This window comes from Heloderma suspectum, chromosome 1, assembly GCF_057233095.1.
Source record: "Heloderma suspectum isolate Gila_16-S chromosome 1, 16-S_ref, whole genome shotgun sequence".
NCBI lineage: Eukaryota > Metazoa > Chordata > Lepidosauria > Squamata > Helodermatidae > Heloderma > Heloderma suspectum.
In genome coordinates, this window is record NC_139458.1 from 201,307,196 (window position 1) to 201,331,771 (window position 24,576).

The 24,576-nt window shown below is 41.7% G+C and overlaps 1 protein-coding gene across 4 annotated transcripts in view; it reads left to right on the top strand.

Annotated features, from left to right (window-relative positions):
- MYO1B (myosin IB) overlaps positions 1 to 24,576 on the top strand; it is a 174,891-nt gene that overhangs the window by 99,476 nt on the left and 50,839 nt on the right. For all 4 annotated transcript variants that reach the window (XM_084816345.1, XM_084816331.1, XM_084816338.1 and 1 more), the window contains exons 8-14: positions 9,316 to 9,414; positions 9,609 to 9,712; positions 10,918 to 11,065; positions 11,950 to 12,068; positions 13,789 to 13,875; positions 14,115 to 14,180; positions 20,698 to 20,802. In XM_084816345.1, the coding sequence (XP_084672471.1) occupies positions 9,316 to 9,414; positions 9,609 to 9,712; positions 10,918 to 11,065; positions 11,950 to 12,068; positions 13,789 to 13,875; positions 14,115 to 14,180; positions 20,698 to 20,802 (728 nt within the window). The remainder of the gene's footprint in view (positions 1 to 9,315; positions 9,415 to 9,608; positions 9,713 to 10,917; positions 11,066 to 11,949; positions 12,069 to 13,788; positions 13,876 to 14,114; positions 14,181 to 20,697; positions 20,803 to 24,576) is intronic.

Consider the following 24,576-nt stretch of genomic DNA (forward strand, 5'->3'; position numbering starts at 1 on the left):
CTTCACTTTCCCCCCTCTTCTTCTTTAATGAAGCAACAGTGTCAAAGCAACTAAAATCTTCCCCCTCCACTACATTCCTTGATTTGGATTTTTTAAAGTTTTAGGGCGCAATCTTATAGGGATAGGCAGCCGCCTCCAAACTTGGAGGCGACCGCCTATCCAATGCAGGGCAGGAGAAGCATGGAGGGGATTGTCCCCTCCGTGCTTCAGCTGCCCTGCATTTGCTGCTAGACAGCCAATTTTGGCTGTCTAGCTGTGGGAAGGCGGAGCTGGGTAGGTGGCTGCCGAATGACACATAGGATGTGTCATCCCAGCATTTCCACTTTCCCTGCCCCAGAATGCCCTGCTTTTGCTGCTCCGTGCTCCTCTTCCAAGCACAGAGTGCGGGGCCATTCCGAGTTGCCTGCGAGGCAGTGCAGGAGCGGGGGAAGTCAGTTCTCTAGGAACCGACCTCGGAGCATGGTCTCCAAGGTCGGTTCCCAGAAACTGACATATCCTGTGACCATCTAGCTGCTGACTAGGGGCCATAGGATTGCTCTCTTAAAAATGATATATTAAGAAATGTTGCATGTTTTATAATTGTTGGTAAATCCACACTATTCAAGAAATTGTACTTGTTCATGCTTAGATAGTTAAAGGATTAATTCTTGGCTGCTGTTTAATAACTTGATTATATTGATTTGCCTGGTTGCTTTTTGGAAATGCAGAAGTATTTTGTTAGTCCATTTATGCCTATGACTTGTCTAGAATTGAGATGCCTTTCAGGAGATTCTGGGACTGTTCTCTGGGACTATAAAACATGCCTGTGTCCCCTCACCCCACTGCCCATGCTTTTTGCTGGAGACCTATGATCACTATCAGCTCTTCCACAAGGAATGGAAGGCGGAGGACTCATACCTGCCAAGTGTCCTACATTGTGAGGAATATCGAAATCTAATGTCTTTTTAAAGGGCACAGATTCTCATGCTATTGTCGTGGGTGCTGCAAGGGCTTGCTGCTTCATATCTCAGTCCTCCTGCCTGCACAGCATCTGGATCATGAGGCTTTGCCTAATGCAGGATGTGCTGAGAAAGATGGTATCAAGGATTTAATGGTATGCTGGACCAGGTGTCCCCCGATGTTCTTTTGGTTTACTATTCTAGAATGGGAGAAGTTGATGCCTGGCTCATTCTCCCTTTCCTGCCTGGTAGAACTAATATTTTTCCACCTTTACTCCTCACAGTATGGCAGGAAACTTCCAGGTAACCTGAGAGTGAAAGTCCCATGGAGAGCTTTTCAGCCATTTTTTTTTCTATAGTGCCTTAACTGGGTTCACCCTGGTATGCATAGGCACCACCTTTAGATTCCACTTTGGCTCTTTCATGGCAATTTTGTATTCCCTTAGAGCTTTGCAAACCCCTTCCCTAACTCCTCATTGCTCTCTCTGTTTACACCACGTGCTGTAACATCTTGAAAGAATACCCATCCAACTACCCAATCAGTGGGGATCACAACGTTTATTTTACTTTTCCTGTAGCGTGGGTTCGAAAGCTTTAAATCCATCTAAGCAAGTGGTTGGGAAAGGCAAGGATAGTTATTTCCTTGGCTATTTGTGTCTTATTCTGAAGAGTTAACTAAGCTACTAATAATAGTACTCTGATTTGCTTCCTCAATACAGTTCTGAATTTGCTGCTGCTCTGCAGAAGAGGCAATAAGCCTTGTCTGGGCAGAGTTCCTCTGTGCTAGGTTTTTTCATTCTTTCTTAGTAGTCCTTTGGGATGACATAAATGTCTTGGCAGGAAGTGTGTGGTTTGTCGGGCTGCAAGTTTATATTTAACTTGCAACTCAGTTGCCTGCCACAAAAAAGAAAGAAAAAAGACTGGTTAGCCAGGATGGTCCCTACTGTGCAATGGGAGAAGAGGAAGTGACTAAAAATAACTGTTCCTGGATCATTCAGAATATATTATGCTAGTGGCATTTATTTCTTGCTTGTGATGTATATTCATTCCTTTCCCAAATATGAATCCAATTTGTAATTCAACTAAAAAATGGAAAGTTAAAATGTTGTACGATCAAAAAAACAGGGAAGAGGTTTTGTGTGGCACAACTTATTTCTACCTCAGAAAATGTTATTTTGTAGAGGCCATGTTTATTATATAACCTGGTGGCGATGGCTGAGCATTGCTTTTTTGTCTAACTTAGCATATCAGTACTATGTGCCTATATAGACAATCAAACAACCCTAGGATGATCTTTTACCCTGCATTGGTTTGGTCACCTGTATTATACTGCCCAGTGGTAAGGAGAGTTTTAGGACACATCAGGTGAATATGTGTGATAAAATGGTCTCCCTTACCTACCCTATTGAGTAGTAAAGGATTTTTTTCTTAAATTTTTGGCAGTCTGGAAAGCTGTAATTATTGCCAAAATGGAGGCAGCAAGCAAACTTAAATAACTCTCAGTTACCGCATTCACACAACACAATAAGCCAGAATTCCAGGCTGTTGTGCACGCAGCCCAATCATTTCCATTTGGATCCTCCCACCAGTTGGACTGGCTTCAGTAACCAGGAACTCGCCAGCAAGAAAATGCTTAGCATTGCTTTGAATCTGATTTCTGAGTTGTTGCTCACAAATAAGCCAACTTTAAACCTTGGATTCAGAATGGCTTGTCAGGGAGCAACAAAGCAGGAGTCCCAGTTCAGACATAAGGGGAAGCTTTTATTTTCTCCTGGTGAGTTCCTGGTTGCTGAAGCCACTCCTGCTGGTGGGAGAAGCACAGTGGGAGTGATCATGCTGAGCTGTGTGCACCACCAAGTTTGTGAAGCCAGGATTCTCTGGAATACTGGCATGGTGTTTTGCCCAAAAGTGGCCATGCCTTATACTGGTTGCAAGGTTTCAAGTAAGAGTTTTCTATTAAATATAAAATGACATAAACATTCAGTATTTGACTTGAGCTTATAAACTATTAATAGTGACCTCTTCTGAAGAGATTTATCTTCATATCAGCAGCAATAATGTAGGATCCACCAAGGCACTTAGCAGTGCCTTAACACACAAGCTTAACACAAGCTTCCAACGCACAATCTACCTGGTTGTATTTTCTTGTGCCTCACAGGGTGTGCTTTATGATGTGTCTGGCAGGTAATTTTGCAATGGACATGCAAATGGCAAACATGGTGTGTGTTAGACTGCCAGTGAGGGAACGTATTTTATTTCCTATAGTGCTGCAAATCTTTTTACATTCAACTGGTGGGTGAAAATTTGTCCCAACTATGTGCATAAAAGTGGGTTAATATAAGCTTTGCTGCTTGACTTTGGACAGACTTGCTACTTTAAGAATGATGTTGGTATAAATGGTTCCTTGAGAGTAACTTACCTACTTTTCTATGCTCTGCTAGCTGTGCCACATCTTTGAGATCTCCAAGCAAGCATAACGTAATCTCTGTTTCAAACAAAACTGGGAATGGTAGTTGCTTCTTATAGTAAATATCTGGTTTCCTGCCTTTAACTACTTTCTGGAAAAATTCTGTAAGGACAGTGCTGTGAATGTTCATCTTTGGAAATTGTTAATTACTTTAACTTCCCTCTGGGTTTTTTTAACTGCTCTGAAGAGAATCTGAGTGAGACTGGTACTTCTAACAGAACCAACTGCACAGTTCAGGAAATTGTTTATATTAGAGTCTCTAGAGGCATGTGAGTAATTTACAGACAGGCTTGTGTACAGTATTTTTTACTAGTTAACTCTTTCTGGTAACAAGTACATTTGTGCTGGCACCATTTGACCATGACATCTATAAGTGTTTGACAAAAGCAGAGAGATACTTCAAGATCCTTTTACCATGTAGTCATTGTGAAAGATGTACAAATGAACAATCTATAGAATGGCCAAAAAGCAAGTCTGTTGAGTAAATTATTAGATGCAGAACAGCTCACTTATGTCAAGCACATCTGTATGCAGACATCTTGTCTGCTTAGGGTGCAATTCTAGCTTTTGCACCCTTGATGATTGAAACCCCCCCGAGTTTGAGGCTTGCAGTCATCGAGTGCAGGGTGGGAGGAGCAGCGGAGGTGATCTTGCCTCCCCGTCCTCCCACCCTGCATATTTCACTAGATGGACTTTTTATCCTGTCTAGCGTCAGCGTTTCAGAGCAGGGGGGGAAGGAGGCTGGAAGAGGCTCAGGATAACTCATATCCTGGCCTCTCTGGTCTCCTCTCCACCCACACCTTCCCTCTCTCTGAGATCATATTTCCAACCTTGGAGGGCAGCCGGCGTGGTTCTTTCCACATGAAGGGACAGGGGAGTGGGTTGGATCTCAAACTCTGCCTTCCAAAGTTAGAACGGGGAATCTGCAGTATCCTATGGCCCCTCTGACAGTGTCTGGGGTACACGATTGCTCCTTTAGCTGTAGTTGTCTACAATGTTTATAGTGGTCTCTATTGCGCATGGAGGTATATATGTGAAGGAGGAAATCTCAGATATTTTTCACTAATGCACTTTTGTTTCCAGCAAAACATCTGAGGGCATAGGGTGTTATACAGTAGGGGTGGGCAGAAAATAGATCTCCAGATGTTTTAGACCTCAACTCCCAGCATTCCTGACCATTGGCCATGCTGGCAGGGGCTTCTGGGAGTTGAAGTACAAAAAATCTGGACATCTACCTTCTGCCCACCTCTGTTATACAGAAGCAAAAGCAACCATGACATCTGTTTTTTCACATACATGAGGTGAGGTGGGGACACAAACGAAAAGTATATGCATGAAGCTGCCAGAACCATACAGTATAAAGACTGTATTGTTAAGAGCACATAGGTCTCAGTGGAAAAATGAAAACATAAGTATAGGCTTATGGGATCAGATCACTGATGCATCTAGCACGCTCAGCTGTGTCCATGCCTGAGTGGGTTAGGTGAAAGTGTAGTATTAGAGAGCACTAATAGTTGTGTAGCTGTGTGGTGTAATATTTCAGGCATGCCAAGACAAATGGATACATGCCCTAAGTTGTTTTGATTAATACCCATTGGCGTCCCTCTTAACCTTACATAAAATCGCTGTAAACTCAGAGTGGAAAGGGGGCCAAGCAGGCCTCTAAGTCTTAAAGTACAAGAGTAAATTGAAAGAAAACCCAGTTCTTATATTCTGTGTCTATGGCATGCTTCAATCATATCCAGAGTTCTTTAGGATCCAGTTCCCTATGATGCAATGCTATGTGGCTACATATACGAGTGAATACCCTGTGCCTGGTCCCTTGGTGGGTGGGACCAGCAGTCACAGGGGACTTTCCGAGGTGACCCCCTCCTTGCCTTCCAATGGACTGGCAATTAGGTAGGAAAGAACCCATCCACGTGGTGGTGGTGTTCACTCTCACACTGTAGCCACGTGTGTGTGTAAGCGAAAGAGAGAAAGGGGGGGACTTTCTCATAGTCACATGACTGCAGAACCCAACCTGAGGCTATATGTAAAAAAGATCAAGTTCAGTAGCTTCCATTTTGTTCTATGAGCCAAAATAAACAATCTATAACTTGTTACACAGTTGAGAGAGGATACAACTGTCTCAACGCAGATAACTGGGGTCACTGAGGTACAGAGCAGATTCAGACCCTACCCTAGTGGTCCCCCCAAGGGCACGCCTTCTGTATACATGAATGTGTGTCATTCTCTCCTACAGAAAAGTGAAGTAGTGCACTTGGCACAAATGCACTGGGGATAGGGGGATCCTTCCACCCCTATGACTGGGTCTGCAAGGTGTGTCCATGTGTGCAATGATGCCTTGTGCCCTTCCTCCACCACCGCCCCCTGCCATTCACAAGCATTTTCTTAATTAATTTAATTAATTAAGAATCTCAGGGCAAAGATTAGGAAAATCATCTCAGCTTTCATCTGTCTTCAGAAACCATCACTGTTTCAGCTGCAGCGTCAAATATATGTGTTGTTAAGTTTGAAATAATGGTTTTGTCCAGCTCCTAACATTTGGTTGCATTACAGATTGAGCAGCATCTTCCTCCAGAGGTTGTCCTCTGGCTGAGAATGGAAAAACAGATGTGTATACTATATGCACACTCAGCATACAGCACACCAGGCGCCCAAAGCCAGTTGCTTTGAAGGCAGATGTGCGAATTCTTTTTGTAATGTTATGCCCTTACTCCTGCTAAAACGCCTTATGTTGTGGATGTCCCCATCTAGATGTCAAGCCCCTTCTTGTTCTGGGATGTATTTGTTTGTGGGCTGGTGGGGGCAGGGATAACAGAATTCCCAAGGGTCTCACCACCATGGCTGGTGCTGGGAGCTGCAATCCCCTGGGGGCATGCAGCAAAGTGCATGCGTACGGTACTGTTGACACACTTGTGCCAATATTATGAGCCAGAAGAGAACTATTTTTCTGAATGCTTGCTGAGAGGACTCATAAGTACTGAGCTAATTCTGAATCGGCCTGAGGGGAGTTTACTCATCACTGTTTTTTATATATATACTTTATAATCATTTAATGACCTGGCTAAACAATTCAATGCTCCACAGCTGTTTTTCGCCCACTCTGTTTGATAAATGCACAGGCATGCTGCAAGTTACGTGACAGCCATTATTTGATTTTACAGGATGCATAAATCACAAAATACATTGTCATTTATTATGATGGTGCCGATCCCAGAGATCACATAAATGGCATTTTGCTACGAGTAAAACACAGCAAAAGAAAGATGGAGGCCCTTGTGGGTTGTTCGCCCCTTTCACTGCTTTGTTACGGCTTGAATGTCACAGATGTAACTCAAGTGTGGCTGTTTTGCTACTGTGATGGTTAACTGATTTTAGAGCCTTTCCCCATCCTAAAGTTCAGGATGTGTGACAGCAGGCACTGGGAAGAGGTGAGCATCCTGCTCCAGCGGAAACGGCGATCCACCGATCTGTAGCTAAACCCCCAGGGCAGTGGATTCTCAGAATGGGCTGTATGGACAGGCAAGATGCCAGCCACAGCACTGGCAGGCTAGACTCAGCCTTAACAGTCTCCTATTACTAGTTTTTTTGCAACGCTTCATTATTGTGCTGAACAATGTTGTTACCTTTCCATTGACTTGTCTTTTTATTATCACGCTTATACGAATGGAAAACGAATTTTCTTCAAAAGTTCTTGGGAATAGTTATAAAAATGGTATGGGCTGACATGGAAATCAGCAAGATGCCCTATTTAATATGAATACGGTGTTTCTCTCTCTTTCAAAAAAAGCACCAGCTACCAAGGGTGACAGTTCTGCAAAAATATGCTCTGTGGCAGCACCTGCAGGGAAGGTCTGGGTGGAAGCATAGTTCCTCTCAGTGTAATCTCCAACCTTTAAGGTTCTGTGATTTACACGCTATTGTATATTTATTGGGTTGCTCATGTCACAGTACGGTATTATATTGATTTACTACCTGTAAATCATATACTCAAATGTTTATATAGTGCTTACTTTTGTTAGTGAATTCTATGGTTTAAAGTGTTTTTCAGGAGAATTATATACTCACTCCAGACCTTATATATTCCATTTATTCATGCATGTATGCACACATGCGAGCGTATTTAGCCATAAACTGCCAGTGGTGCCCTTTCAATGTCATGCGCTTTCTGTTGTGTGGAACAAGGGTGCTTTCATTCAGGGTGTCCTTTGTAGAAAAGCCAGTGTATACTTTGTTAATTGCAAAAGGTGACATGGAGACAAAACGCTGTTGGTAACTTACTGAAATATTAATAAGCCTCATTTTTCAGCTCCTTGTTCTGAATGTTGATGAAGTGTGACACAAAGCAGGAGTCTGACAGGGACAACTTGTGTTTGTCATGTAACATGCCTACTGAGTGTAAGGTCTTCTGGCAAACCTGCATATAAGAGATAAGGTGAAGGCACAAATAGTGTATATGTTTGTGTGTGCCTAACTGTAGTTGTGAGAGTGGAGCATGCGTTGCCCCTATTCATTTTAGCTAATCATAGATGTGAAAGGTTCCCCCCCTTCCCCAAAGTAATATGGGCTAAATTCTTACACTGAGGCAGGGATGTACACAAACTGTATTTTATCAGATTCATTTGTGTAATGGAAGAATGCCAGAAGTGTGCTTAGAGTAGGCTTTGATCACCATATACATGTTCACAATAGTGATATGAATGGAATATTTGTATATTGCTAGATTGTCTGGCCATGCTTCCTTTAGTATGCCTCTTTTTATACAGTTTCCTAAAAGTCAGTAGCATGTAGAGAGAATATTCTCTAATGATGCTTTCAGAAGCGTCTTCAGGTATAACAGTGGTAGTGTTCTGAGCCACACTTCACATATAAAAAATAAAGGTAACAATTAATGCATCCATGGTCAAATGATACCTAACAATTGATTGCAGATACCTTATGTTCGAATGGGATTTGCACTGACTATTTTTGGGTGTAAGATACCTCAGAATACAGATTAGCATTCTGGACTTTATAAATGACTGTGGGAGCAATCCTATGGCTGCTGGACTGTGGCTAGATGGCAATAAGATATCTGGTTTTTCAGGAACCGATCTTGGAGCCCACGCTCCGAGGTTGGTTCTCAGAGAACTGACCTCCCTGCAGTTCCGCGCTGCCTCAGAGGCAGGGCAGAACAGCCCCGTCCTCCGCACTCACAAGAGGAGTGTGGAGCAGCTGAAAAGGGGCGTTCCCAGAGGGCGTTCCGGGGTGGGGAGGGCAGAAATGCCTGTACGACACATCCAGTGTGTCATATAGCAGCCTCCTCCCCCACTCAGCCCGCCCGCGGCTAGACAGCCGCAATCGGCTGTCTAGCTGAAAATGCAGGGCAGGAGGAGTGCAGAGGGAACGATCCCCTCCGTGCTTCTCCTGCCCTGCATTGGATAGTCGGTCGCCTCCGAATTTGGAGGCGGCCGCCTATCTGAATAGGATTGCACCCTGTGTTGATTATTTAGCTGAAGGTGTCCTTCATGGATAGATGCATCATAGACAGAGGACTAATGTGGTATAGTGAATAGAATGTCAGGCTCGGACTGGGGAGACCCTGGGGAAATCCTGCTCAGCCATATAGCTCACTGGGTGACCTTGGGCCAGGCACTATCTCTCAGCCTACTGTACCTCACAGGATTGTTGTGAGGATAAAATTTATATAATTTAAGTAAATAAATGCAATATAAATGCAGTAAGTAAACATAGCATTCCCAATCTCCTAATCTTGGTTAGGCAATGGGGAGTGCGTGGTGGATTTGGCAGGCCCTCCCCTGCCAGGCATTACTTCTTTCTGTAACTCGTTCTGATTCAGATGCAATAGTGGTAAAAGAGAAGCAGACTACAAGAATGGAAAATAATTACTGTGACATTTATTTTTAGATCTCTTGGAAAAGTCTCGTGTTGTTAAACAACCAAGAGGTGAAAGAAATTTTCACATTTTCTATCAGATATTGTCTGGAGGATCAGAAGATCTGCTTAGTAAGTACAATTTTGGGGGTATTTACCCCAAATAGAATTGCATATGTAATTGCATAAGTTAGTTATGTCTCTATAATTTCAGTGTTTTGTGGGCTTTTTAAAAATTAACACATTGAACGTAGCCTTTACTGCTAACAAGAGCAGTAATAGGGAGGGAGCTTTGCCATTAACAAGAGTTATTTTCATTTTGTTAGAAAATCTCAAGCTGGAGAGGGATTTCAGTCGATACAACTACCTGAGCCTGGGCTCTGCAAAAGTAAATGGAGTAGATGATGCTGCAAACTTCAGAACAGTTAGGGTAAGAATTTGTGCTCTTCTGCTGAGTTCTACATCTGTTCAACCTAAATTTGAAGTCCTACATTTGTACCATAATGGTGAGAGGTGTTCGACAGCGGAACAAGTGGTGGGCTCTCCTTTAATGAAGATACTTAAGAGGAGGCTTAACAGCTATCTCTTGGGGATGTTATAGTTGCATTCTGCATTGTATTGCAGATCCTGCATTGAACAGGGGGTTGGACTAGATGATGTCTGAGGTTCCTTCCAACTCTGATTCGGTGAATTTGCTTCACTTTACAGCATTTCTGAGTTTTCTAGCCAGCCAGGAATATCAGGAGCCCTTAAATGTTGGAACATCTTGAGTCAGGCCCATAAAATATGAGAACTGCGAATGTGATAAATGTGGGGGTGTTATATATTTAAACCAGCCCTCACCAATGTGGTGCTCTCCAGATGTTGTGGACTTCAACTCCCATCAGCCCCAGCCTGCATGGCCAATGGTCAGGAATGCTGGGAGTTGTAGTCTAAAACATCTGGAGGGTACTAGGTTGGGGAAGCCTGATTTAGATTCCAGCTAGTGTTCTGTGTTTTATTGGGTTGCTGAATGGAAATAATTTCAGCTGTAAGTTTTATAAGATTTTAATAGCTATTTTAGGCTGGATATGGTTTTAATATGTTGGTTCTAATTAATTGTTAATTTTCCCTTTGAAACTTTGCGCTAGTGATATGTGAAACTGTCTTGAGAAGGTTTTTACCCTTAAATGAGGCTTATATTTTTTATAAATAAAGAATAATTGGAAAGTTTAATACTCTTGTGAATTAAAAAATATTTCTACTGTCATGAGCAGGTTAACTGTCTATGTGAATAAATGTAGAAGTGTTATCTTTTTTTTAAGCTATTAAGATAAAGTAGTGTTATGCTCTGTTTCTGTGGTTTACTGGCTTAATGCATTGGCTGGTAGGTTCTAGTCCCAGTATAATATGGTTAGTGAGAGCCAGTGTGGTGGAATGGTTGGACTGTTAGACCAACTGGGGAGACCTGGATTTCAATCCTAGCTCACTAATGAAGCTCGGGTGACCTTTTTTGGCCTGTTGCAATCTCTCAGTCTAATCCTACCTTAATAGTTCATTGTGAAGATAAAATAAAATGGGGAGTAGAGAAGAGAACTACCAGGAGGAAGGCCAGGATAAAAATGTAATAAACAAAACTTGATTTCCATCTTCTAGAATGCCATGCAGATTGTGGGATTTATGGACCATGAAACGCAGTCAGTTTTTGAAGTTGCTGCGGCCGTCTTAAAGCTGGGAAACATTGAATTCAAACCTGAATCTCGAGTGAATGGTTTAGATGAAAGTAAAATCAAAGATAAAAATGGTAATTCAAACAATACATGATTCAAACAATAGGTCTAGTGAAACTTACCTATGCTATCTAAATTATGTTTTGGTTTTCGTTCTAAATGTAGTTATTGTCTAGGTAAGTGAACACAATATTTATTGAATGTTATCTTTTCTAAAATGACATTCAAATCTATGTTATATTGAACTGTTATTGGCATGCTAAATGAAAGATATTTGATTATCATAAGATGATGACTTAGTTACCATATAGTTTTTTCCTTCACATTTTGGAGATTTGGGTTGTCATTCCATAAATATTGATTGACTTAGGCTACAATCCTATGCATGCTTATCCAGGAGCAAGCCCTATTGAACACAATTAGATTTACTTCTGCATAACCATGCATAGAACAGGACTGCAAGATAATTGTGCTCTTTGGTCCAAAAGCCACTTCCCTGTATTTACTTTAATATTTATATGATGAACGTAATTGTACTGAAATTAGTGTTTATAGGATGGGGGGGTGACTTTGGTTTTTTCACCGTTTCAGAGTCGAGTGATTGACCATTGTGACATAGGGCTGAAGCACATATTACAGTCATCCTAAGAACACTGTTGAACCAGCCTCTGTGTGGCAACTAATCTCCATCTGTTTGGATAATGTTTACAACTAATAACTGCTGGAAGCTCAGTCATGAAACTCAGTTTCCATGTAGAGGCTGTTTGCAGCACTATTGCCACCCTGACTGTAGCATGTGTTCCAGCCCTGATTCTGTAGTCTCGAAGCCCCTTGGCTGTGAGTACCTAAGGCTATTAGCTCACAAATCATTTCAAGGTTGTTGCAACATTGTTGAGTTAATGCAGCCAGTATAAAAACAACAAAATTATTTTTAAGTTGTGATTCTTTGCTTCCATAGAACTCAAAGAAATATGTGAGTTGACAGGCATTGACCAGTCAGTGCTGGAAAGAGCCTTCAGCTTCCGCACAGTTGAAGCCAAGCAGGAGAAAGTCTCTACAACCCTAAATGTGGCTCAGGTAACATAAGATTACTGCTGTGTGTAGATGTGTTTTTCTTTCTGTAAGAAATGTAGGAAAAATTTTCTTTGTCACAATAAATTAGATGTGGCCCCAAAAAGGGACTTCTCTGGGCGCTCTTGGAAATACATTTATGTTCATTTTTTTCACTGTGGACATATAAATGACTTATCACATGGTTCCTAGGTAAGCCTGTATCTTTAATGGGTGCCGCAGAGTGCTATATAAAATCGCCTTCCAGAATTTTATTCTTGTGTCTGGATTTCTACAACTTCTGAAAACTCCCACACAAACTCCATACCCCATCACTTATGCACCTAGTAGTGTCATAAAATCCCATACTGGGTGATTACACAACCACAAGATCAGGGCAAATTCTGCATGAGTCTTTCCCACCAACCAGCACTCTCTTTCCTGTCAGGGAACCAGTTGCGTGAAAAGGATCCCCACGATTGGCCCAGCTCACGTGGTTGTATTATTAAAACATAGTTCTTGTAATGTAGGCCTGTACCATACTGAACTGGCTCCCATGCTGATGACTGCACATACGAAGGCAGTCACAGGCTTCGGTTTTGTTTTTAATGTTTGGTCTATGCAGCTCTCCATTGTAACTCTACAAGAGATATATTTTTCCTGATATGACACATAATTACATGGGAAATTGGGCCAGGTTGTCTTGAAGCCATGTGATGCAGCAACCTTGCTGAAGCTGTGCAGGTCTGGGTCTGGTGGTCAGTGCCTGGATGGGATGGCTTTCAAAAGAGATTAGACAAATTCAGGGAGGATAGGGTTCTCAATGGTTACTAGTCATGGTGGTTATATGCTACCTCCAGCATCAGAGGCAGTATGTCTATGTACACCACTTGGTGGTGAACATGAGTGGGATGGTTCTATTGCACTCATGTCCTCCTTGTGGGTTCCCCACAGACAGCCCATTGGCCATGATGTGACCAGAACGCTGGACTAGATGGACCCTTGGTCTGATCCAGCAGGGGCTCCTCTTATGTTCTTAGTTTTTATGGGAGACTGCCTGGGAACTGCATATATGATGATGATGATTTATTTCATTTCTATACTGCCTCATAGCCGAAGCTCTCTGGGTGGTTTACAAAGACTTGTTGTTGTTGTTCAGTCGTTCAGTCGTGTCCGACTCTTCGTGACCCCATGGACCACAGCACGCCAGGCCTTCCTGTCCTGCGCTCTCTCCCGGAGCGTGCTCAAGTCCATATTCATTGCATCAGTGATGCTATCTAGCCATCTCATCCTCTGCCGTCCCCTTCTCCTTTTGCTCTCAGTCTTTCCCAGCATCAGGGTCTTTTCCAGAGAATTTTCTCTTCGCATTACAAAGACTAAAAAGCATTAAAAATACAATATACAAAGTGTAAAACCATTTACATAAAAACATACAGACAGCACACACAGAGACAACATATATCTAAAAACAATTTCAAACAATCAACCATGAGTTCCATCATGGAAGAAAGGTGGGAGATATATGTAACAAATAAATAAAATAATGATCTAATCATGACTAAAACATTTTACTGGGAAATGCCCTCATGTTTTATGATTTCTGCAAAGCACATCTGCTTGTGTAAATGTGTAGCCCAAAACAGAGCACATGTATCATGGGTTGTTTCCACCTTTTGCTGTGCACAGAGCTAGCCAGTCTCCTGGACTGTCTCAAATGTTTCTAATACTTGTCTGTCTTTTTTATTAGGCTTACTATGCTCGGGATGCTCTGGCAAAGAATCTTTATAGTAGATTATTTTCCTGGCTTGTTACTAGAATCAATGAGAGCATTAAGGTAATATTAACTGAAATTCGATACAATTTGAATAAGCTTAGGAGGGGGAACTGAATGTTTAGCAGTTTCTGGTGTAGTAATAAAACATTGCCAGCAGATAAACAATAGATGTACTCATATTAATATTTCTTTTTTGTTCTTGAACTCATGATAATATTTTGATAAGTTAAAAATAATTGTATGGTATTACCATCTCCTTCATTTATTAAACGTATGAAAATAATGACTTCTGTTTTAAGGCACAAACAAAAGTAAGGAAGAAAGTCATGGGAGTTTTGGACATCTACGGCTTTGAAATTTTTGAGGTACTTGCCTTTAAATGAAATTTTACATATTTTGTACCCATATGTGGTGTGTATATGATTCTACTTCTACTCCGCCTCCTTAAGAACATTTTTCAAAGTGGCTTACAATAAAACAACATACAGTTATATACTTCTGTATGTACAAAATATATATACAATCAGTGCAAAAAAGTTACACGAAAACAGCAGCAAAACATTAACGCAAACACTGAAAGAGCAATGGATAAAACTGTCTGGCATTAAAAGTACTAAAACTCCCAATAGCAGCAGACTTAAATTAAAAGCCCTGGAAAAATAAAGCTGTTTTTACCTGAGGCAGTATCCAGTGACAGGACCAACCCTTAGCGCAACAGCAGACTAGTGGTTCCTGAAGCAAACAGAAACAAGTGGACACGCTTGCTTCCAGAATGGAGCAGGTCAGCAGAACTCGCAGAAGGGAGCTCTGCTGACCTTTCCCATTCTGGAAACCATGGTTTCCACTTATTTCTGTGGTTGCTTTGGGCAGTACTAGTTGCTGTTGTGCCTGCAGGACCAACTTGTAGCACAACGGAATGAGTGGACGCTCAGCGGCAGCATTAGGTACTGCTCCTGATGTCTAGAACTCATCAGGGTGGGGGCCAACCATACAGAATAGAGAAGGCATTTTAAGGATGAGTTGCTACTACTGAGAACGAGCAATCGCTGGTCATCGCCTGCCTAGCCTTAGGAAGAAGATGTTTCTCTTACTAGAACAAGGATAGCTGCAATATTCCATAGGTATATAGTCACGATTATTCACAACCAAGAAAAAGGAGTTAATGAGAAAAGACTTCTTGGTTTTCTTCTCCTCCTCCCCTTTCCCCATATTTATTTTTAGAAAGTTCTTTACATACTGTTCTGTGTTGCATACATTATATTCAGCACCTGTCTGGATCCTATGAAAACAGCCAATCATTATTATTATGTAGAGTGCCCCCACGCACCCTGAAAGTATAATTAGTCATAGTCAAATAGAGCTTGTTGGAAGAAGGTAGTGTTAATAGCATTTTGTGTTGGTTGTGTAGTTACTTTATGCTTATGTAATTGGCAATAGATAATGTGAAATTACAAATTAGTGGTTGAACAAGATATTGAAATACAATTTAAACTAGAGAGAAACTGATGAAAGCTGAAGTGTTTTGCTGTCACATGCTGTACCCATATATTCTGTGTGATCCCTTTAATAACTCGTAACTGAAGATGTTTAGCTGATAGCAAGATGTGTATTTATTTATTTATCTACTTACACACACACACACACACACACACACACCTGCAATAGTTTCCTTATTATTTCCAGGAGAAGTTCATAAGAGCCCCTTAGGAGCTAATTATTCAGTGTTGCTTGGTTTTTGGTTATAGCATAGGCCAATTACTTAGTCTGTCCTAGGTAAAAAAGCTTAAAACATTGTAGAGACCATCCATAAAGTATGTCACACTCCTCAAGGGAGGGAAGAGTGTAGCAAAACAGTGATGAAGGAATGGCACAGGAGAGGAGGAAGGGAAAAGGCTTTTTAAAGTCTGACACACTTTATGGGTAGTTCCGTACTGGAATAGTCAGGTGTAACATTTGTAATGAAAATTTTAACCTGGTAGTTGGGTAAGATGGCTTACTTCACTTGGGCTCTAAAGCAGATCTTAACACTGTTCTGTCTTTACTCCATCTTTTATTATAATTGATTACATTTTCTGATAATAGTCACAAATGACAATGGGTATTTATATTCCTTTGCTGGCATTGCCTTGTAGCAAGTGTAACTGGAATAGCAGTGAGAAACAGAAGTGCACGGGCCTGTGTATGCCTAAGAGTTGGTTAGGTTACGTTCTAGTGTCAAGCTTGAATCCATGTTCCTGTGCCATTACTATTAGCAGTTGGTGCAAGGTCCCCAGTGGAGGGAAAGGACAAAAAAAGAGAGGACAACCTGGGGTAGCCAACTCTTGTAATGTTGGGTAGAGCTGTGCACAAATGGCCTCCTGCAATTCTCCATCTTGTTTGTGGGCAGAGAAATTGGGTGGACAATTTCACTGAATTTTTCCAGAGAGAGGAGAAATTCTCCAACAGTTTCCTCACAGGTAGGTTTCACCGTTGACAGAGGTTATAGTACAGCTTCTTTCTTTTTTTCCTAAGGGTTTTTTGTGCTGCCACTGCACGTGGCAACACCACTAAATGTGTTGGTGGAAAGCAGCCACCACACACAAGAACATTTGGAGAAAATTCTGCATATTCTGGCCTTTTATTTCTAGGGGGTAAGGAAAGAAAAGTCTCAAAACTGTTCTGAGAAAAACATCTTCTGAGAAGTTTTAGTTCAGCTGTACTTGTCATTCTTCCCTGGAGTCTTCTACATATTAAATTTCTGAAGGGTGACTCTTGATACATTTTGTCTCTAATGCAGATGGTTAATACTGGTCCTTCTCTGAAAGCCCTGTAGCAGGTTTTCGTCTTTTTATTTTGTTGGAGTTTTTAATAATATACATACATAAATTTGTATGCATATATGAGAATGTATATTGTTGATTTTTACTGTTTTGAACTGTTTTTATCGTTGTACATTGCCCAGAGTGGCTGGGTGACCAGCCAGATGGGCAATTAATAAATTTAACAAACAAACAAATATGAAAATAGCATATATTTCCATATATATGAAAATAGAACTTTCTAGCAGTGTTGTAATGTCAGTCTTTTAGCTGCCAAGAGGGCATGGAGAATGCATTTATGCTGACCATTCGTTAATTTCTATGAAGCAGGTAAATAAATTAAAAGAGAAGGTGTGAGGGGGGTAGTGTTGTGTCCAGCTCCAAGGAAAAGGTGGAGCTAGTGCTGTAACAAAATCTGTCCTCCAATTTCCTGAAAGTTTTCTTCCTCTATGAAAGAGGCTTCCAGTAGCAGATTAAAAACTGATCAAGATACTTGGGTAATATTAGGCTTATACCATGATCAGAATGGGAAAGCTATTAGCTGATATTTTATTAAGCATGAATGATGCCTAGACCTTGCTGTATTTTCTTGAGTTGGCTTTGAAAGCCTATTTGTTTATTTGTTTATGTATTAGATTTATTAGCCACCCATCTGGCTGGCTACCAGGCCACTCTAGGTGACGTACACTACAAATAACAGCACGAAATACAACACATTTACATAATTAACTGAACAAAACAACATTGCTCTAAAAAACCCTAACCCACCCCAAATGCCCGCCTGAACAGCCAGGTTTTCAAAGTCTGGCAGAAGCTCATCAAAGAGGGGGCATGGTGGAGTTCACTAGGGAAGGAATTCCACAGAGTGAGGGCTACCACAGAAAAGGCCCTCTCCCTAGTCCTCACCAGCCTAGCTGTCCTGGCTGATGGGCCAGACAGAAGGCCTGCCTAGGTTGATCTCTTTGAGTGACGTCTCTGGTGTTGTTGGAGGCGCTCCTTAAGATAGACTGGGCTGGAACCATATAGGGTTTTAAAGGTCAATGCCAACACCTTGAATTGGGCCTGGAAAACAACTGGTAACCAGTGCAACTCCTTCAGCACTGGAGTGATGTGGTCCCGCTGACAGCTGCCTTTAATTAGGCGGGCTGCCGTGTTCTGCGTTCTGCAGCAGCTGCAACTTCCGAACCATCTTCAAGGGTAACCCCACGTAGACGGCATTACAGTAGTCTAGGCGAGAGGAGACCAGGGCATGAACTGCTGATGGGAGCAGATGGTTAGCTTAATTCAAACATACTTACTCCCAAAAATAGAATATACTTAAACTGGGCATGTGCAACTTGATTTGCGATGCCAGACATACATGTAGGGAAGGACCCTAACAACATTGAAAGAGCACATGCCTTGCATGCAGAATGTTCTGGGTTTAATCCCTGGCATCTCCAGTTAGAAGGATCAGGGAGAAGGCGATGGGGCAGACTTCCGTGTGAGACCTTGGAGAGCTGCTTCCAGTCAGAGCAGACAACACTTTACTAGATGGACAAATAGTATGACCTGGCAAGTCCTTCCTATCTGCATGTAGTCATCAAATTCCTATAATCCTATGCAACCTTTCTATGGGGATAGAGAGATCGTAGAAGTTAGGTGTGTCAGGTACAGCCTGCATCACATATCCCGTCATATATGGGATGGAAGCAATACACAGGCTGCCTGGCCCACTCTGTGTATGGTAATATCTCCAGAACTAAATGTGTATGAAACGGCCCATAGAATGCAGCGGAAGGAGAACTGACTGTTGTTAAAAAGTCAGCATGGGTTAACTATTCCCAGCATAGGTTGAATAATTAATATTTTAATTGACTTTGTAAAATTTGTGTTGTAAGCTCCCTTGAAAGATTCTGACAGGCAGCAAATAAATGTTTTAATTTATAAATAGAAGGAGCTGAATATTTAATGATGTAGATTGTAGGAGGCTAAAAAATGAAATGGGCTTAGCTCCTCTCCCCCCACTTTATAGTTCAAACACAATAAGAGAAGAAATTAGATAAGCAATGCCAAATTTTTTGCAAAAATTTTAATGCAATTAATTTAATCAATGTATTCTTAATCTCAGAGTTTTGAATTAATATGTTTATTCACATGGAGATTTATTCCAGTGCCATTTGAAGAACATTACTTTTTAATAAGGATATGCCTAGCTTGAAACCAAAATGTAACGCAGTTCTGATCTAGGAGAAATGTCAGGTTAATTTTCTTCTCCCCAAGGCCATTGTGCTAGGAATATTTAGCTTTATCTAGTTTCTGTCATATGAATCTTTCTCATTCTTCTTTATAGTATAGCTCCTTATATTTAGGCAGATCTGTTTCTGTTTTCAGGGTCATGTGACTGTTGAATCCAAAATGGCTAGATTTTGGCTAGATTTTTTTTTCTTTTGAGTCAAAGGGCAACTGTGCAAAAATCCCATGTTACTTACATTGCATATAATCCCTTCTTGATATCTTGAGCAGAGTGTCAGTAGAATAAACAGAAATATATGATCACTAGTATGAAATGATACTGCTGAGCTTTAGTAGGTCTAGCATTGATAAGCTGAAATTCAGCAAGGACAAATGTGAATTGTAGCATATAAGGAGAGAAGAGTATGTTACTCACACACAAAATGAATGATGATTGGCTAGGTGGTGGTAATACTGTGAAACGGATCTAAAGGTGGCTAACACTCTAAAGTGAACAAGGCCCAGGACTGGTACTCTTTACCACAAAACAACAGTGTTGTTTTAGGATGCAGTCCTTTTCCCATTGAAATCAAAAACAAAACTGCTATTGGTTTTAAAAGATCAGGTTCAAAATTCTAATGGATTAGTTAGTACTTGGATGGGAGACCACCTGGGAATCAGGCTTCCAGGATTGAGTAGGGGGTTGGACTCAATGGTCTTGTAGGCCCCTTCCAACCCTAAGATCCTATGATTCTATGAAAAGGGTTAGGCAGCTACTACTTAAAAAATCAGTATGATAGGAAACCATCATTTGGGAGGAAAAACAACAGGGGCTTGTAGCACCTTAGGGCCAAAACAGACATTACTTTGAATCCATATCTAGCTATTACTTCTTTTTCCTATTTTAAAAATTATTACAATTCTAAATATAAATAATTCAGTGTGAGATCTTATACATTTTTAATTTACAGTCTTTTTTTCATTCTTACTCTAATGTAGGCACAGGGCCCCCTGATCTGAGTTGGGACCCTATCATGGGGACTTTTAAAATCTGGATTGGTTGTCTGCTTCTAGAGCTAAAATGAAAAAAAGAAGAAGATGTAACTGCTAGATGAGGCTTTAAAGTAATGTCTGTTTTGGCGCTTAGACTAACAAAACAAGCCAAACCAAACCAGATGTTAATTGCATCCTTGCATCTAACATGCATGTTTTTAAAAATGCAAATAACCTCAGCTTGGTGTGTGTTTGTGTGACAGTTATTGGGATTGCAGCAGGTGTGGAGGGGGAATTTAACCCTTTCCTCTGCTGCAATGGTCCTGGGGGAAATCCTTCTGAAGCTGGTATTTGCTTTGGGGAAAATTGTGCAGAGGCTTCTAACTGCATTCAGCTGACTGTAAAAAGATTTTCCCGTTCAATATGGGAAGGTCTTTAGAAGTGCCCACATGCCCCAGGGATTGGGGCGGGCGTGCATGTGTGCCTCTGCCCCCTTCAGTTTTAGTTTGAGATGTGCAAGTGTCTGCATGCACAGGGCTACGGTTGTGGGTGCATACGCTGTGAACCAATCTGTGGGTTTTGTTTGAGCCCAGTGAGTTCTTCTTGCTGGGCAGATCTTAAGTGAAATTTTAGTTTCCTTGAGATGAGCAAGAAGAACCAAGACTGCTGCCTGCAGTGGTTCCTTCTGAGCAAGCACCAAATGTGAAGAGTCACTCAAAGTGATAATTGCTGGTATGTATGGAATATGTGCATATATCCTCAATCATGGAGGTAAATAATATGGACAGCCTGCTTGCAGGCTCTATGTCTCTGGGTGGATTTACTGTAAGCGCTCCGTGTGTGACCACTGGCACTTTTGCCTATTTTTGTTTTGTAGGATAACAGTTTTGAACAGTTCATTATTAACTATTGCAATGAGAAACTGCAGCAGATATTCATTGAGCTTACCTTGAAGGAAGAGCAAGAAGAATACATACGAGAGGTAGTACCCATTTGTTTTCTGTCTAACCATCTGCCCCTGATGGCTGTGTACACCCACAATCCAATCCTGCCATGCAGTGTGTGTCCTTATTGCTATTTGCAATATAATATTATATAAAATAGCTTTTAACATGTTTTTCCTTGCCAGTTGTGATGATCTTGTCAGGTACGAAACGGAGGTATCATACTGATGTGCCGTTAATGGAACATGAGTGCTCATAGCCCTGAGGCTAAACATATGATTGAAAAGGACACAGATTAAAATGAAGGAGAAAGCTGTACTCCAGTCGGCAAGAATATCCTTCAGGTGCAAGTGTTTGCAGAGTGGGAAGCGGCACCCAAAGCTTGTCTATGGCTTTGCTACTTGGCTCCTGTTCTGTTTTGACTGGACAGGGCATCTGTAGAAAACTTCAGTTATAGTAAAGCAACCTCTTTTCTTTTCCCCCCCAAGTTAATTGTTTTTCATCCCTTCTTACCAAGCAGCTTTGAGAGTGGTGTTTCTCACCATCTAAGACAAGCATTGCAGCTGAACGTTGCAGTTTTATGAAATGTTAACTTGTGAATAATAAGTAAAAGTGCGGACCAACTGGAGGGGAGAAGGTAGACAAACTGAGAAGTCCTTTTGCCCCTTCTCCATCCACCTACTCTTCCCTTCTTAAACTCATTTTCCTTTCCTCTTGCCACAATCCCTGTATTTACCCCCCCTCCCAATTGTTGTTCAGTCGTTAAGTCGTGTCCGACTCTTCGTGACCCCATGGACCATAGCACGCCAGGCCTTCCTGTCCTCCGCTCTCTCCCGGAGTGGGCTCAAGTTCATATTCATTGCATTGGTGATGCTATATAGCCATCTCATCCTCTGTCGTCCCGTTCTCCTTTTGCCTTCAATCTTTCCCAGCATCAGGGTCTTTTCCAGGGAGTTTTCTCTTTGCATTAGGTGGCCAAAATATTTGAGCTTCAGCTTCACTATCTGTCCTTCCAATGAGCACTCAGGGTTGATTTCCTTTAGGATGGACTGATTTGACCTCCTTGCAGTCCAGGGGACTCGTAAGAGTCTTCTCCAGCACCACAGTTCGAAGGCATCAATTATTCTGTGCACAGCCTTCCTTATAGTCCAGCTCTCACAGCCATACGTTACTACTGGGAAAACCATAGCTTTGATTATATGGACCTTTGTTGGCAAGGTGATGTCTCTGCTTCTTCTTACTGTGCTGTCTAGTTTTGCCATAGCTTTCCTCCCAAGGAGCAAGCGTCTTTTAATTTCATGGCTACAGTCACCGTCTGCGGTGATCTTGGAGCCCAAGAACGTAAAATCTGTCACTGCTTCCATTTCTTCCCCTTCTATATGCCAGGAAGTGATGGGGCCAGATGCCATGATCTTTGTTTTTGTAATGTTGAGTTTCAAACCAGCTTTTGCACTCTCCTCTTTCACCCTCAACAAGAGGCTCTTGAGATCCTCTTCGCTTTCTGCCATTAGGGTGGTATCGTCTGCATATCGGAGGTTGTTGATAATTCTCCCAGCAATCTTAATTCCGACCTGTGATTCATCCAACCCGGCATTTCTCATGATGTAATCTGCATATAAATTAAATAAGCAAGGCGACAATATACAGCTTTGTCGTACTCCTTTCCCAATTTTGAACCAATCGGTTGTTCCATGTCCAGTTCTTACTGTTGCTTCCTGACCCTCGTACAGGTTTCTCAGGAGACAGGTAAGGTGGTCTGATACTCCCATCTCTTTAAGAATTTGCCAGAGTTTGTTGTGATCCACACAATCAAAGGCTTTAGCATAGTCAATGAAGCAGAAATAGATGTTTTTCTGGAATTCTCTTGCTTTCTCCATGATGCAGCGAATGTTGACGATTTGATCTCTTGTTCCTCTGCCTCTTCGAAACCCAGCTTGTACTTCCGGTAGTTCTCGGTTCGCATACTGCTGAAGCCTAGCTTGTAGGATTTTGAGCATCACCTTGCTGGCATGTGAAATGAGAACAATTGTACGGTAGTTTGAACACTCTTTGGCATTGCCCTTCTTTGGAATTGGAATGTAAACTGACCTTTTCCAGTCTTGTGGCCACTGTTGAGTGTTCCAAATTTGTTGGCATATTGAGTGCAGCACTTTAACAGCATCATCTTTTAGGATTTGAAATAGCTCAGCTGGAATACTGTCATCTCCGCTAGCTTTGTTGTTAGTCATGCTTCCGAAGGCCCGCTTGACTTCACTCTCTAGAACGTCCGGCTCAAGTTCAGTGACCGCACTATCATGGCTATCAGGGACATTCAGATCTTTCCTGTATAGTTCTTCTGTGTATTCTTTCCACCTCTTCTTAATCTCATCTGCTTCTGTTAGGTCCCTGCCTTCTTTGTCCTTTATCATGCTCATCTTTGCACAAAACGTTCCCTTGAGATCTCTGATGTTCTTGAAGAGATCTCTAGTCTTTCCCATTCTATTGTTTTCCTCAATTTCTTTGCATTGTTCATTTAAGAAGGCCTTCTTGTCTCTCCTTGCTGTTCTCTGGAACTCTGCATTCAGTTGGATATATCTTCCCCTTTCTCCCTTGCTTTTTGCTTCCCTTCTTTCCTCAGCTACTTGTAAAGCCTCATCAGACAGCCACTTTGCTTTCTTGCATTTCTTTTTTTGGGGATGGATTGAGTTGCTGCCTCCTGAACAGTGTTACGGACCTCCGTCCATAGTTCCTCAGGCACTCTGTCTATCAGGTCTAATCCCTGAAATCTATTCCTCACCTCCACTGTATATTCATAAGGGATATGATTTCGGTCATACCTGAATGGTTTAGTGGTTTTCCCGACGTTCTTCAATTTAAGCCGAAATTTTGCAATAAGAAGCTCATGATCTGAGCCACAGTCAGCTCCAGGTCTTGTTTTGACTGCCTGTATAGAGCTTCTCCATCTTTGGCTGCAAAGGACATAATCCATCTGATTTCGATATTGACCATCTGGTGATGTCCATGTGTAGAGTCGCCTCTTGTGCTGTTGGAAAAGAGTGTTTGCTATGATCAGCGTGTTCTCTTGGCAAAACTCTATTAGCCTTTGTCCTGCTTCATTTTGTACACCAAGGCCATGCTTGCCTGTTATCCCAGTTATTTCTTGACTTCCTACTTCAGCATTCCAATCCCCTATGATGAAGAGGACATCTTTTTTTGGTGTTAGTTCTAGAAGGTGTCGTAAGTCTTCATAGAACCCATCAACCTCAGCTTCTTTGGGCTCAGTGGTTGGGGCATAGACTTGAATTACTGTGATGTTGAATGGTTTGCCTTGGATTCGTACTGAGATCATTCTATTGTTTTTGAGATTGTACTCCAGTACTGCTTTTCCCACCCTTTTATTGACTAGGAGTGCTACTCCATTTCTTCTAAGGGATTCTTGCCCACAGTAGTAGATATAATGGTCACCTGAATTAAATTCGCCCATGGTTGTCCATTTTAGTTTGCTGATTCCCAAGATGTCGATGTTCAATCTTGCCATCTCATGTTTGACCACCTCCAGCTTACCTTGATTCATTGATCTTACATTCCAGGTTCCTAAACAATATTGTTCTTTACAGCATCAGACTTTCTTTTCACCACCAGACACATCCACAGCTGTGGATCACACCTTTCGGCTTTGGCCCAGCTGCTTCACTCTTTCTGGTGCTACTTGGAAATTCCCTCTGCTCTTCCCCAGTAGTATATTGGACACCTTCCGACCTGAGGGGCTCATCTTCCGGCGTCATCTCTTTTAGCCTTGTGACACGTTCCATGGGGTTTTCTTGGCCAAAATA